The sequence below is a fragment of the Camponotus floridanus genome, unplaced genomic scaffold (genome assembly GCF_003227725.1).
Source record: "Camponotus floridanus strain SB8 unplaced genomic scaffold, Cflo_v7.5 scaffold54, whole genome shotgun sequence".
In the NCBI taxonomy this organism is placed as follows: Eukaryota; Metazoa; Arthropoda; class Insecta; order Hymenoptera; family Formicidae; genus Camponotus; species Camponotus floridanus.
The window spans coordinates 135360-151569 of NW_020229703.1; the positions used below are offsets into that span (position 1 = coordinate 135360).

At 32.7% G+C, this 16210-nt stretch overlaps 1 protein-coding gene across 4 annotated transcripts in view; it reads right to left on the minus strand.

Moving 5' to 3' along the window:
• LOC105254732 (spectrin beta chain, non-erythrocytic 5) overlaps positions 1 to 16210 on the minus strand; it is a 61593-nt gene that overhangs the window by 21628 nt on the left and 23755 nt on the right. For all 4 annotated transcript variants that reach the window (XM_025412652.1, XM_025412650.1, XM_025412649.1 and 1 more), the window contains one exon: positions 15807 to 15974. In XM_025412652.1, the coding sequence (XP_025268437.1) occupies positions 15807 to 15974 (168 nt within the window). The remainder of the gene's footprint in view (positions 1 to 15806; positions 15975 to 16210) is intronic.

The window sequence follows — 16210 nt, forward strand, 5'->3', positions numbered from 1 at the left end:
ATTCAAACGTCATGTTTAACTCGAGAAAGCAAGACAAGTTTTTATGAACATTATTAATTGCACGCGGAAGCGAGCATTTGTGTGAAATTTATTCTTGATGATTATCAGATTTGTAAAAAGTGCTTCATATTTGCCATATGTTATTTTCAGATAAAATTTTTATTACATTTACACACTATTATACATTTATTTTTTATTGTATTATATTAATGCAATAGAATAAAAATTATATCAATTTTTTACATTAAATTTTACGAATTTTTTTATTTTCCTTTAACTTTAATTACTTGCGTTTGAGCAAAAATATTGTAAACTGTTTATCTTTAGAATATATTTTTTCCCTTCTAGTTTTATAAATCCTATAAAAGAAATTGAATATATAATTCTATAAAATTGATTTGTAATTACTCAGTCCTCGATAAATTTAATAATCATCAAGAACAGAGAAAAAAAGACATTCTTAAATATTATCTTATATTTCTATTAAATTCATGATAAATATGCTTAATGCTCTCGTATACACATGCATTTCTCATTGTCAGAGAAATAATCCCTTTGATAAATAGCGAACGAGGTGCATTAGACGCGCGCGGAATGTTGGCAGTCGATTTGTCGTACATAAAAAAAAGTATCTCTTTGTGACGTGACTCATCGCACGCGATAACGGAACAGGACACACGACTAATGATCTACTTAGCTTAAGTAGCGTGGCGAAAACGCCGGGGCAAACGCATTCCCGCCGTCACCGTGCAATTTGCAGCTACCACTGTACATCTATGTAATAACACCGACCGGATAATATATTTACAAGCGGTGGTATTCGATAATGATAGAGCGAGGTCTCGCATAATGATGTGCGACATATCTGTCGACTGGTGCAATGATCGGTAGCTAGCTCGATCAGCTGACTGGGTCCTCTCCCCTCGCGCACGTGTCATTAACTCTGGAACTTTAATGCGATGTCAACGATACGCGATACGCTGTTATTCAACGGTGCATAGCAAATGTAATTCGAAGCGAAGCGCAGTAAGAAGCGCAAAACTATGCAGAGTAGTTTCAAGCAATGCAATTTTTTTTTGTAATCTCTCTTTGGCAGAAAAGAATGGAACAAATATATATTAAATTACATCAGAATTTCATGAAAACGCAACGAAAATAAAAACTAAATTAATATATACAACATGAGAGATAGATCAATTATATAGAATTATATATTCAATTTCTTTTATAGGATTTATAAAACTAGAAGGGAAAAAATATATTCTACAGATAAACAGAGAGTTTACAATATTTTTGTTAGCGCAATTATAAAATATATTTCTAATTTTCAAACAATCAAGAGAACCATTGTCAAAGGAAAAATTCTAGCTATTTTTTAATATATTCCTTTCATCGCGTTTTTAATAAATGATGTGAGGGGAGGGAGGGTAAATAATCCGTTAGTCAACGAGGTCACGAAGCAGGTATAAAAAAAGGAGGAGGGAGCAATAAGAGAGGTCAAACCTTCGAATTTTCGCCACGACGGGACGCGTGCAGTCACGTTGCAAGCCGAGTTTTAGCAACGTATGAATAATGAATGAATGCATAGCGAAGCGCCAGGAAACGCGGTACTGTTATGCGTCGTCGCGTTAAAATGCCGGGTACGGTTAAAACTCGTGCAAAAGACACACGGCATCGAGATAAGGGGCAAGAGCATTAAATAACTTAACCGACCGATTGCGACGTGGCCGCTCATTCTTCTCGGCGATCGCTTTTTACGGCGTTGCACGCCGACTGCAATTTACGCGAGATTTTAAAGCGCCTCGAGCGCCTCTTGCATTGCCTCCCTTCCCTAATTGACGTATTGTGTTGAAGCGTGCTCGATCGAGTCGATTAAATTTTCGAGCCTCGACCCCGTCGTCGCGATGAAATACGATCACCTCAATTGATAATTGCATAATGCGCGAGCCTGATATTTTGCATGAGAGAGTGTCAAATTGTTCTGTGATTCGATGTCGCGGGAGATTCACAGATCCCAACAAAATTTAATTAATTTAACAAAGATAACACAACATTGGATCCTAACAAAATTTCCATTAAAATTTGATCAGATTTGGAAGTGATATTGATAATAATTATATGAAAATGTGACATCATCAAAAAGTAATATAATTCTCACTATATAATTTCGGGTCAAAAGTAATTTTCTGATTCACAGTTATTCAGGAGAAGATTATCGCGATCTTATCGTCATCCATGTTACATTCACCGAGCGATTTGATAGCGAGTTAATAGAATATTTGAAAATTAATTTCGTGAAGGGTAAAGCGATCGGTCGGTTGTAAGATCTGAAGTCGATGGAATGGGAATAGCAATCTAATGCATTTATCATGGAATGCGACTCCTACGTACGGACATTCACTGGATCGCGTTGTAGGCAACCGTTCGATCGTGTTTACTATCCAGGATAGTAACTGTAGAAAAGCAACGAATAAATACATTTGTAACGATGATGTGGTTAACTTAATTTATAACATTTTTTAACATAATTTTTCATACACACAATAATCATTTCCATTCGACACAATCCCGATCAATAATAGGCTATACATTTAATGTTTTCTATAATTTATTTTATTTTTTAAATATTTTTCCACGAGAGAATTTTGTTCTTTTTTGAACCAACACGTTTCAAATAAATTATCTCTTTTTTTCTTACAAGAATAGTAATATCAGTTTTCTAGAAGTGGTAGAGATAAATGAAAGTAAGGAAGAATAGGTGACAATGTAATCTCTTAAAACCAGGGCTCGATTACGAAAGACGATTATAGAGTTGATTAACTGTATCCCTTCGATTTCTCTATTTTAAGATAAGATTAGAAGAAGGTAAGGAATTTATTAACGTCTATCGTCGAGGGTTCTGTGTCGGGAAAGTGCAGGGGATCGGGTCGCACGTGGTAATTTTCCTCGGCAGCTGACCGCACATTCTTGGCAGAGCTGTGGAATGCCGATCGCAGGCACACAAGAATGACATCTGAAAAAGGAAACTCCCGTTTCTAACGCACAGGGATATTCAACTACGAGATTCTCGATGTATTTCGTCATCGTTTCGAGAAAACGCACATAATGAGTCCCGCAGAACTCTCGGCCGCTTCGTCTAAGTGGGTTAATGAAGCTCTCGGAGCGAGGCTTCCGACTCCATCCATGGGATCGCTGTGACTTCGATATATATACCGAACGTGTTAGATTTATGCTACAATAAAGTACGGGGCACTAAAAAGACCGATTATATAGTTATCCCTATCGGAACAGCCGGCCACGCTGAAGAAATCTAGTGATTATCGTAAACATTCTGTCAAGTTGCCCAGAGAAAAGTAATATTATCTTAAATTCTGATCGGTATCGCACTGATAAATTGGGTAATTAAGTTGTTTCTCTTTTAAATTGATTTATATACAGTCCAGAAGAGAAAAGATTCAATTATTTATGTTAATTATTACATCTACTATTACATTAATGTTTTTCTTTTCTAAAATTGAGATTATGCATTAATTTGGCTATATATATTTTATAATCGACATCTCTCTTTTTTCTTTTCAAAAATGCTCCAAAAATATGAAAAGCCAGGTAAAATAAAAGTATCTCCAAAAATCGAAATAATTAATTATTCAATAACTAACTGTTATCGGTTTCGATTTTTCCTAAGGTGTTGCACACAATAAAAATGCTCGTGCAATTTTTATGCCATCAAATGACTACACCAATATATGTTTTTTTTTTAATTGAATAATTTCAAGAGAATTCAATCGCCGACTGCGTCGAGACATCCTTGACGACGGATGTCTCGACATTCGCATAATCCGTCGACGACTTCGAACGTCATTCAAGTCTCGGAGCGCACATGTGCTTGTCGGCTTTCGCGCTTTCCGTGAATGGTTATGGAGTACAAGGTTGAACAACGTGTCCGCCTGCGAAGGACGATGATGCGACCGCGGGGATGCAGGGCAGAGGGATATCGAGGCGCGGAATCCGTTAGAAAAGACGTCCCTCGACTTTTACGGCCGTATCTCATTCTTGCGGCCCGTTGCTTCTTTCTCGCAAAGAGATACAAGAGCCACAACGGGTGCAGTTTCTAGAAGAGAGAGCCTATAAAATGGCAGTCGGAATCGTAAAATCGGGGAAATTCTGCGGGCGCAGCCGCTGTCATCAAACGAGGACGCGTAGAAAGCTTTCTCTGCGACATTGAAAAGAGAAACGTGCGAAGAAATCCGCGTGTAGCATATAAAAGAAAGACCAAAATGTATGCAAATTCGAAATATCGATCGTCGATCCCTCGAATATGCCAGCGGCTAAACATCTCAGAATATTGAAAGTTTCAGCGATTCATCGTTTTCTCTCTCATTTCATTCATATTATCCACCTCCTCGTGAACGTCCTCTTTCTTTTCTATTTGTCGCTTGTCAGAGGAATACAGATAATTCGCAGAATACATGCCGCAATGAAATATAAGATGATTAGAATACGAAATAATCTCGCAAAGATAATGAATTAATTATTTTAAATTTCATATTTAATTAATTATTACCTGTGTTTCGTCTTCAAATTAACTAAAATGTTCGAACTTTCAAGTTAACGTTGCCGTTGCCGAGATTAATTAAGTAATATCAGGCTGTGTAAAATATTATATTCTCAATTAATGATTTATGATCAATATGACAAGTTGTAATGAGGATTCGAGAAAAAATTGCATTAACCTACATTTTATAGTGATGTGTATGTGTTGTTTTTGCAATAATGCTAGAGAGATTAAGAGTTATTACAGGCAATTATAATTAAAGTTGATGAGCGCTTCGAATTCCATAAAATGAAGATGAATGATTGATTTTCTAATCCGCTCTATCTCGTGATGCATTTAATACGAGTTAGTCTCTGTCATGCTTATCATTTAACAATCAACACTGTCGTACTCAAGACCTGATCTGCTGTGATACAATTTAATGATTTATATCGCAAAAGAGAGAAGTCTCTATCTTATAATTTTTTTCTCTCTTTCCTTCTTTTTCTTTTTCTTAAAATTTTTTTCCGTCAATAATATCATCAACATTCAAAATGCGTATTCTAAAATATTTTTTAAGATCATACTTGATGTCTTTATGCTTTTAATGACCACAATCTAGGATAATTAAATATTGTTCTTATATAACATATAATGCTAAAGCAAAATTGATCTTGAACAATTATAACTTTCACAAATTTCTGGGAACCTCGTTATTTAAAAGCAAAACGCATGCTGCTGGGAAAAGACTCGTTTATTTACACTGACGATCTGCGATGCAAGACAGGAGGGATGCATCGCTGAATATTTGTTATCATAATATGGCAAAGTTATATGCGTTATTTCGAAAAGCATAATAATCACGCATTTCCAGTTAATGTTTTAATCATATTTCAAAGTTTTGTGAAAAGAGATGAAAGCAGTTTTGCACGATTTATTTTTTCCTTTGTGAATCATCGGAAATCAATCGCGCGATTATAATCAGAATTTAAATATAACTATAGAAAACAAGAATTTTATATTGTTTTTATTATTTCGGATTTTTGTATAATGTTGATACATTCGATATCTCTCATTTGTATATACTTCACAATTGCGATGAAAACGTATAAACAGAGATTAAATATTTATCGTGCATAGTCACGCAGAATTAACATAATCATAGCTTTCGGATCATAGTTTCGAAACGGCCTTCTTCTTAATGTGCGTGATTCGGTCCTGTGGGAACAAAGCGCGCATGATACGTAAGGACGAGGCTAACACGCAATTTGCCAGATAAAAGGGCAGAAGGCTAGCTATCGAATTTTCTTCAAAGATGCATTACGTGCCGATCGGCGATAATGCGTATTTGCGATAATTGACTGCCGATTGCTTCGTTCTTCGCTATGTGATTGCCTCGCATTAAAGCCTCGATTTGTTCTCTCATTCACATGGATTAAAGGAGTGTCGGAAAAACTGCGCAAATTGAGAATGTTATATAATCGTGACTCTCGATTCTGCTTTCTTAATATTTATGATGAAGAGAAATATTATCAAAATAATTATAAAATTGAGAAATATACTAGTACAACATTGATTTAAAAAAAATCTGTCTTTTTTATAATTTAATTCTAAATTTATAAAATTAAATTTTTATTTTTTTGAATTCTCTTAAATAATTAAATTATTAATTTTTTAAATTGTAATAAAATTAGCGAATAAATTATTCAAGATTTTTAACTGTCGTTTTACTGGACGTTATGTTTATTCGAAAAGTTGGAATTATGATCACAGCTTGCTCTATTTTAATCTTTGCACTTCTCGGATTGGCACTGCCGCGTTTCATATGTAGATAACACTATCTACGGATTATTAAATATGTACATATTATTCGATAAATCAAGCAAACAACTTTTTTCTTATTGTCATCACGCGAGAGTGTTATCAATAGTAATATCCATTTTTTCATTGCTATTTTCAGTCTTGTATCAATTCCATGTGTCATAGCTCAATATTTCCTATTGAAATAATTTTCTAATAGAATTAGTTTATGCTGTACTTTCACCTCTAATTTTTGCAACATTCGCTATCAGTGACTTGCTTGCTTCAATTTTTTTCAGCTGATAATGAGATGCAGATTCTGCTGTATCACATATCTTGTAATAGATTTAATATTCTTATTTAGACAAAGTGAAATAAATTACTTATTTATGTAGATAACATCTTTTAGATAAAAATTTTTATAGCAATTATTTCGATTTCAAAAAATTAGATAATCATATTAATAACAGAGTACACAGGATGCACTTGATATTATAAGAGTGACTTGATACGTGTAATAATAAATCAAGGTTTCCTCTCGCAGTAGAAATTATTTCTTGTGATCGATTACGTGGCATTATTAATGCGTATATATTCTTCATAATAATATTCATCATTATTTAGCAATGATTCTTCCAAAGTTGGTCATGCCAAATGTTCCTTTACACGATGATCGATTGATATTTCGATTTTCGAATATCGAAATACTTTGCGTTTCTTCAGCGAATTTTTCGCTGAAGGATAATATTTCGATTTATGTCACCGGAGATATTTTTTTTGGATGATTATAATGGGATTTATTGTATTTATGTACAATGCCAAGAGATTTATGCAGTAATTAAATAAAAATTTGTTATATCGGCAATTTGCTCCTCAATAAAGTTTCATTCTTCCTCGTTGTATTCATCTTTGACCATCAGATTTTAACCGCGATGGAGACGTCTCGCCAAGGTGAAGACGTAACGGACGTTAGCTCAGATGAGGTCGAGCTCTAAACAGCTTAAACGCTATTGTCTAACACGCAAAGATCAGCATGGATCTGCACATAGATATAAGAATACAACAAAACAGAGAGAGAATAGTGTTGGAAGAATGAAGCCTGAGGGGCAGCAGGAAATTGCGGTCTACGGCAACGTGTCTAAATCTTAAATCAGGCAACAGAGAGCCACCGCAAATTAGATTCTCAGATAGAGAATACAATCTCCCATGGGTATCTCAATGAATATTAATAAAAATACAGCAGAAAATTAGAATAGAGAGGACAGGGAGATATTTAAAGAAAAGATATTTAAAATTATAATCAGATACGATTATTTTTTTTTATAAAGATATAAGAGAAAGTAGAATAAAATGTCAGAGAATGTATCATGAAAGGAGTCGATATTCAACTTCGCGATCTACTTTTAATAATAATAAGATCAATTATTATCGCTTTCTAGATTTCGTATTCCTCGCACCCTTCGTCTAGATATTTTGTACACTCTATACTGTTGTATTCTTTTGTCTATGATCGTGATGTCTAGTTTCACTTCACATCTGCAAAGCCTCGCGACGGTCTAGCAAGTTTTGCCTGCCGGTCGCTGACCTCCACCTTTCTTTCCTTCTCCTTCGTCTTCCATCGACCACCTTGCGCTCTTGTCTTCTTCTTCCTCTTCGGACTCTTATCGAACTCGCGTCTTCCTCGCACCTATCCGCATCTTCTTGTCCTACCATTCGATTTGCGAGTCGTCGAAAATTAGTCGAAAAGAAGCAGGAAAAATAGAAGAGCATTCGATTTACTTTCTTTTTTCTTTCTCTTTATCGTCTTTTGCTTCATCTCTTTCCTTCTCTTCCTCACAAATTTTCTGTCTAAAATGCGCGCTGGCCACTCGAGCAGGATCGTCCTCTTCTCAGAATACCCAACGGATAGCTTCCTAATTACTTTGGGGTTGAATTCTTGCGGATACCTGGGAAGAGCCCTTGGGCGAGATAAGAGAGTTGCGTTGCCTCACTTTTTCAAAGCTCCTCTTCTTGGCGCTCTTTCAGTTTCTTATGATATGATAGTGACAAGTAATATATTATACATCCGGATATTTTGATCGAATGTTCTTTTGATCATTTTTCGTCCTTTATGTAATATATATGGTATCACAATAACAATCTTAATATATATTTAATTGTTGCCTTGTAAAGAGAATATTTAGAAAAATAAAAAATAAAAAATATGGATATAGGGAAGAATTTATGAATCAAATTTGTGAAAGTTTTATCTCTTTGCAATTCTTCTCGAAATTTTTTCAACAAATTTTTATCAAATTCACTTGTGAAATTTTGCATTTCATTTGCCATCTTTTTAAAGAGAATATCAAGAATCATGTTTATTTATAAAAAAAATTTATTGATCTTATTACACATATATCTTCAATGATCTATAATGTAAATTAAATCATTCTCAGAGATTCATTCAAAGAAAAACTCAGGATATTACAGGTGCAGATAATTTTGCCATAATGAGAGTTCATTATTTAAATCATTAACTCGCGTTCGCTTGCCGACCGGTATCGTTATTACGAAACATGCGAATGCCAGGAAGAAACTCGTGCCGGATCGTGACTTTTCCTCGTAGATAACTTTCCACGCACGAGAACGCGCGTTTCATCAACTCGTCGTGCCGCGAAAATCTCGACTTTCTACACACAAGTATTGTAAAAAAAGTGAAAGTCAAAAGTTAAATTTAAAGTATTATTGATACTTTTACTAATTCGATATTAGTATACTTTACATATAAATAATATGAATAAATCCGTTTTCAAAATAATTTTTATCTTTGATTCATTTGATCACTGCTTCAATTATTATTCGCGAAAGATTTGAATCTCTTGCTTTATGTTATCTTTAATTTAATATCGAAAGCAAAATATATTGATAATATCGAAGCATTCTTAGGCGAAAACAAGGAAACATTCGCCACAACACATGCTCGCTCGCGAAATGTTTGCTCGTAACGGACAGCTATAGTCATATCATCCTCCAGAAATAACTCGTGTCCTTTTTCGGGATCCGCGGTGGGAGGTGAGATCGTCACCATAAAGACAGTCGCGCGATAATACTTTGATCAATTCGTGCGGTGCTCGAATGCATGAACCAAATTTGACGTTTGGGTGTGGTCTTTAATCCTTTTGTGGGTTTGGTCTTTAATCCTTTAATTCCTTTTCTAATATTTTACGGAAATGTCTTTTCTTTCGCAAGAATATGCTGGAGGATAAGAATAATGATTGCTTTTCGTTATTCAATCTTTGAATTTTTACTAATAAATAAGGTATTTTGGCGAATCAAGTTTTAGAGATTAAATCAATAATTGGAGGAATATTTTTTATTTATTTTTAAAAACAAATTCCTTTATTTTTATGAAATCCTTATTGAAGATTTAATCATTATGATTGAAATGCTTTTTCAATTAGATATAATTTTAAATCACAAAATATATAATTATTTTTGTACTGAATTGTATCATTTATATTAATTTCGTTATAATTTAGCTGTATAAAATCATTTTTATCTTTTGAAAAAAGATCTGAACGTGAGAGATACGAGAATTTTACATAAGAAAACTCATTATTACATCACTCGCGACTTGTTTTCGTTATAATTAGACAACTTAAAACTGATTAAAACACCAGATTTCCTGGTTATACAAATAAAGAAATGTTCGTGTGTAACTTTTATGTATATGTGCATGTGTGTGTGTAAAAAACAAATAAATTTCCTATACTTTTATTCAAACATGACTTTTCCTGCGTTCTTTAAAAGAGAAAAACGAGAAACCGGTGAAAATCGTCTTTTGCAAGCGGCACCGCGCGCGCGATTTACCGTTGCCGATTAAAGTCGCAAAAAGTTGCACCGCAAAAACACGCACACTGTCCCGTCTTCCCATGATGGTCTTCGATGTTAAAACACGACGGTAAACGACGTCATGCATTATTTAGCAAAAGCTATGGATCACTGCTCACAGATGCAATCGCATTCCATCTATCGAAATTATGCGAATAGCTCGTGCAAATAATTCGACGAGGTCTTTTAAATCCTTTCATCTTATGATCGATAAAAAAATTTAATAAAGCATAAATTTAGATATAAACTAACAATTTTTGAAAGATCTCCATCTCGCATATATACATCAAATATTTATAAATTTATTACTTTTAAATTATAAAATAAAAAGTAATCTCCAATACTTACCGATATGATGTGTAATAGCAGAGTTGATCAATGTAAATCTGTAAAATACAAATATATACCCAAATTAAATAGAAAGCAGTGTCCAAAAATTAATATTTCAAAAAAATAATTATTATAATTGTACTAAATTGAATTTTTCATTCGTCTTTTATAAGCCATTTGTTTAATAAATAAATTACACAATTAAAAAAAGTTAAGTATGCAATTTTTAAAATTAATAAAAAGAATCTACTCTTTATAAAATAATCTAAATAATACAAATCTTAAACATATGATGTCAAAATATTTCACATGTATAAAAAAATTTATATATATTTAGATATTATTTATATGTATTCATATAAATATTTTATTATAAATATTTGAAGAATATTTCAAAAATAAAATCTGGAATAAACTCTGGAATATATATTTTATATATACATTGTATTACATAATAATTTAAAATGCGTTTAAAATGCGTTACTATTGCGAAGATAAATGAGCAATTTTAATTTTATAAGTAAACAAGAATAAATTAAGTAAGTTATAAATTGCTCATCCTACGATTGCGCCCGACGCTTATTCAGGTCTCTTCCTCTTTTCTTATTTATTCTTCATTGCTTCATGGCATTCATACTCGCGAAAATATAGTTAATTACGAATGTGCGTGTATTAATCAACAGAATACGATGACAGCGCAATATTTTGCATGGTACTTATGATTATTATACGCAATACATTATTATATTATGGCAAGAAAATAAATGTAAAAAATTGATTTGCTCGGCATATGGAAATTATACGATGAAATGTATGCGCCAGTCGTTCCAACAATGTTATCTGTATAGTTAACGAAGAATATATGTTCGCGTGGCAGGAGCATTTTTATAATTTCACGTTATAACATGTTGGTTAAATATAGAAGTTAAAATTAGAAATAAATATCCGCGGGACAATAATTGAAAATATTTGTCAACTGCTTGAAAAACTTCGATCGAATAAATCTCGCAAGATATTTTTTAACAACGATGCATAAGAGAATTTATGTGGTATGTGATTGATATATAAATATTAAAATATGTGAGATTAATATAATTACTATATTTACTAATTAAAACATCAACAAAATCGGAATTGTCCTGTAAACACGATCATGTTTTGTCAATTACCGAAAAATACAAAAACGACATCGATTTCACCTGATATCTCACGATATTACACGATTCTAATTAAAACGTAAAATATATGAATTTAGGAAATATATAACCAAAATTTAATATCATAAATTTAATATATTTCTAATTCAAATTTCGTAAAATTTGTTATTAAATAATAAATATCGATATATTACATCTTTTTGTTGCTTGGATCAAATATTCGTCTCCACGTTGTTTATTACTAATTGATTTTAGAAGGAATTAATTTTACAAGCTGTCATAGTTACCTATAATAATAATAGAGAATGATCACGTTTTTCCTCTCTCGAAGAAACAAGCTACCTGTTCCCTTGACTTTGGAATAATAAGGTGAACGATAACACGCGCGCGAGGCAAAAGCAAATACTACCCCACCACTCTCTATGCCGTAAGAATGAATATCCCCACTATATTCCCACTTATATTCTCTCTCTTTCTATGCCACACAAAAATGAATATTATACCTCACTATATCACTTTGTACTGTGCGATATTAATTTAATTCGCGACTATCAGGAAATATTTAACATATTATGAGATAAAAACACACGGAATATTCCGTTGCTTGAATTTAAAATTAATTATTAATTAATTATTAATAAATCACTGTTATTATATCACGACTTTTCGTTACTTTAATAACTTCTCGCCGATTTAAATGTAACGAGTCGGTTAAATGTAACGTTATTTTTGAGAATACGCAGAATCGAATGATTAAAGTAACGTAAAAAAAGCCGATGATATCATTCACATTTATCAATAATTAATTTGAAATTCAAGCAACAGAATATTTTACATGCTTTTGTATTGTAACATGTTAAATATTTCGTGATAGGAACGAATTATTCGTCATACGAATGTTGTGCGCGACGTAGAGTACTTCAGTGTTTACATACCACGGCCTTGACGTCATTCGTGCGGTGACACTCGAGTGAGCAGGTCGTGACGCAGATTGCTCCGTCGTATCATTACATTTACGAAACGCGATCATTCTCTTCAATTATTTCAATTAACGATTATCGATTCGCGTAATCGATTAATTCCCGCGATAAACAATATGTAAGTTTATCGCCTACGCATATGATTATTGATCCAAATAACGAAAAGATGTATATTGATTGTTCATTAATATGAATATTTTCTCGGGTTTATGCGTTGTAAATGTATCATGCTTGCCGGATTGAACTTCAATTAATATAAATTCTAGCAATTTGCCGCATGTTAAGCTCGACGTAATTTCATGCTATAAAGATAAAATCGATGTTTTTTTTTCAGTCATTCGGTCAAAATATTGAGTATAATACAAATCGATTTCGAGTCAAGCAACATTTCATCGATAAATAAGTTGTTATTAATCATATATAAATTTGTCATTAATACCACATAAATTTTCAATGCTTAAATTATGTCGTAATCAAACTGCGTGTTTCGTAAGATTTATGCGATCGAGATTTATTTAACAAACAAGAGTCGGCAAATGTATTTTCGAATATTATAGCTGATATTCGTTTTTAATTTTTATTTGTATACTTATCTACTTACATTATAATGTAAGATAATAAGAATATTCCAAGATAATATACATTTTTCGTTAATGACAAAGATAATTGTTGCGAATGGCGCATAAATTTGGCTGCGTAATTTTTGAATGTCGAGCGGATTTGGCATTTATTTTTGCGTCGTGATATAATAAAGTGCGTGTAATCGGAAGTGCCGTATAAAGTGTCGTGCGATCGTTGTATTCCGCCGATTAATGCACGCTTCGTAATTAACCATGTTTTTGCGAGTGAGTGCCATGTAATGAAGGATGAACAAGACTGGAAGACGAGGCCCAGGGAGGCATCGGGTAACGACGAACACCTCTAAGGTAAGCAATTTATATGTAACTTACTTATAATTTGTAATTTTTTACCTATAAAATTGCTCATTACTCTCCGCTAATAGTAATTTTAAATTATTATGTAATCTAATGTATATAATTATATAATTCTTTTTCATGAATTATACAATTTCTTTTATTAAGATTTATTCGAAAAACGAATGAAAAAATCATTTTTGCGTAATAATTTTTTTTTAAAACACTAATTATTGGACATCTTTGGCATTTTTTTATACAATTTGGATATCTGTATTTTACAGTTTATAACGTTAAACACCAACTTCGCTGTGCATCGTATCGGTGAGTGAAAAAATCAATTTTTTATTTTATAATTAGAAGAAATTGACTCCTAATAATTAGAATAAATATACACGTATGACAGATACGTATGACAGATTTATGAAAATAAGAAAAAAATTATATATAAGTGAAAACTCTTCTCTTCTTGAAAAATCAATGACATCACATAATCAGCCTCTTATATATCAATGAATATATGTCGAAATACATATCGAATGGCGAGTTTTTCATCACATGTAATAAATGTGATTGTCGTACGCTCGGTAATTTAACGTAAAACTTCATTCATAATGATGTCTAACGATTACGTTCATTTTAGTCACGTAGTATCAATAAAACACTCCAATAAAAAGCATAGGCGAGCATCATAATCATTTCACTGAAATATGTTGTCGTGTCTTGAGATTATATAATACATTGTCATTGAAATCTGAGAATTATAAAAATGCACAAAAAAGTCTATTTCTTTAATTATATTCAATTAATTCTTATATTTATCACTTTGCAAATAATTTTTGAAAAATTGCTATCATAAAAATATTGCCCCTCGCTATTTTATTGATGAAAATATTCAAACGCGCGAGTTCTTTTTATTATTTTTGATTTGATTTTAAAAATTCTATTTGTCAATTTTATATATCACTGTAAAATATATTTTGCATAACAGGATCACGGTACTTATTTTAATTAAAGATATTGTGCAATATATTCCGGTGAATTCTATATCAACAACATCTGTGAATCTCGCCTATAAGTTAGACAAATAGTGAGGCTCTTAAAAATAGTTATTTACCGAGGGATGCTACCGGGAACCGTTATCGCGTGCTCGACCTCTCTTTATCTCGCTACAGAATACATAATCATTCAAATTTTATGATGTGGCTTTATAAAATGGACTCCGTGTGACATTCGCGTATTTCGCGATATTTTTCTTCGAGCGAATTCATTGCGGAAGCCAACAGTGCTACGTGAAACCCGGCAAGTATAAACTTCTCGTGGCCTCTATCCTTCGTGACTTATGACATAATTCTATTACGTGACGTATGAAACCGAATCGAACAGGACAGAGAAGGATAAATTTCGAGTAACGAAAAAGCTGCACAGGCGTCAAATTTAAAGATACCAACAGAAATCTCGTGACGATTCTGATTCTTGCATTATCGAAGTATATAATAAGTATATATAAGGACGTCGTATATCATATTTTTTAATCGTTTTTTTAATCACGTCTGTTCGCGATAATCGCTTGTAATTTCTCAATTTAGACTTCAGAATTTAAATTCATTGATAAATATGTGACATGAATGTGCGAAGAATAAGCGAAAAATGGAAAACGGTGAGACAGAAAAAAAAAAGACATGATATTTAGAGTGTCGTTAAATTAATTATCTGAATGATATTTTACTTTGATAATCAAAAATATATTCATGATGTGACGAATATTGAATATTAATATATATCGAATGTTTATTTTTTATTCGAGTTCGCAGTTACTTAAATTGTATTTAGATTCGTTGTAGCAAAAATTTAAGAGATACTGGGGCAATATATTTAACACATTTGCATCGAAATGTACACTATCATGACGATCTATAGTCGGATGGAAAAGTTACGAGCGGGATTTAACGGGCCTGCTTATTGCCCCGCTAATTTATCCGGCACTCGACTTCGCTCTTGGGAGCTTTTTCGCCTTGGGACTTTATTTATTCCTCGGCAAACAAAGTTGTTCGTGCGCCCAACACATGCAACTGTGCTGGACCTTAGTTGATCTTTCGCTCTCGAGAGGTTTTCGAGAGTGAGAGCAACGTTCGAAGAAACACACACTCGAAATCCGAAAAGACAGGAAGAGAGAAAGAGAAAAAGAAAAGACGCAAGCCATCTCGGGAATACACATTACCTTGGTATGAAGGAACGCCAGGGATTTGTTCACGTTTTCGATTTTGTGAACTCGCATGCGTCCATTATTGGGTTTGGCCAATCGTTCCCCGGAGATGATCTCTAATAGTTTGAGTAATTTCTTGCCATCTGCTAGATCGGTGAACAGATCGTCCACCTCCATGCGCGCCTAAAAGAATCAATTTTAAATTGTGATATCAAATTCGAGAAAAGATGATATATAATCATTCGAAATATTATTATTCAAATAATTATCAAAGTAATTTTTCAAATTATTATTTAAAGTGACTTCTCGACACAAAAAGAATTAATGCCAAATATTTTAAGAGGACATTCTTGAGGCGTAAAAATAAGAGTGTATCATTTATATATTTAATATATATAAAATGGAAAATTGAGAAGAAA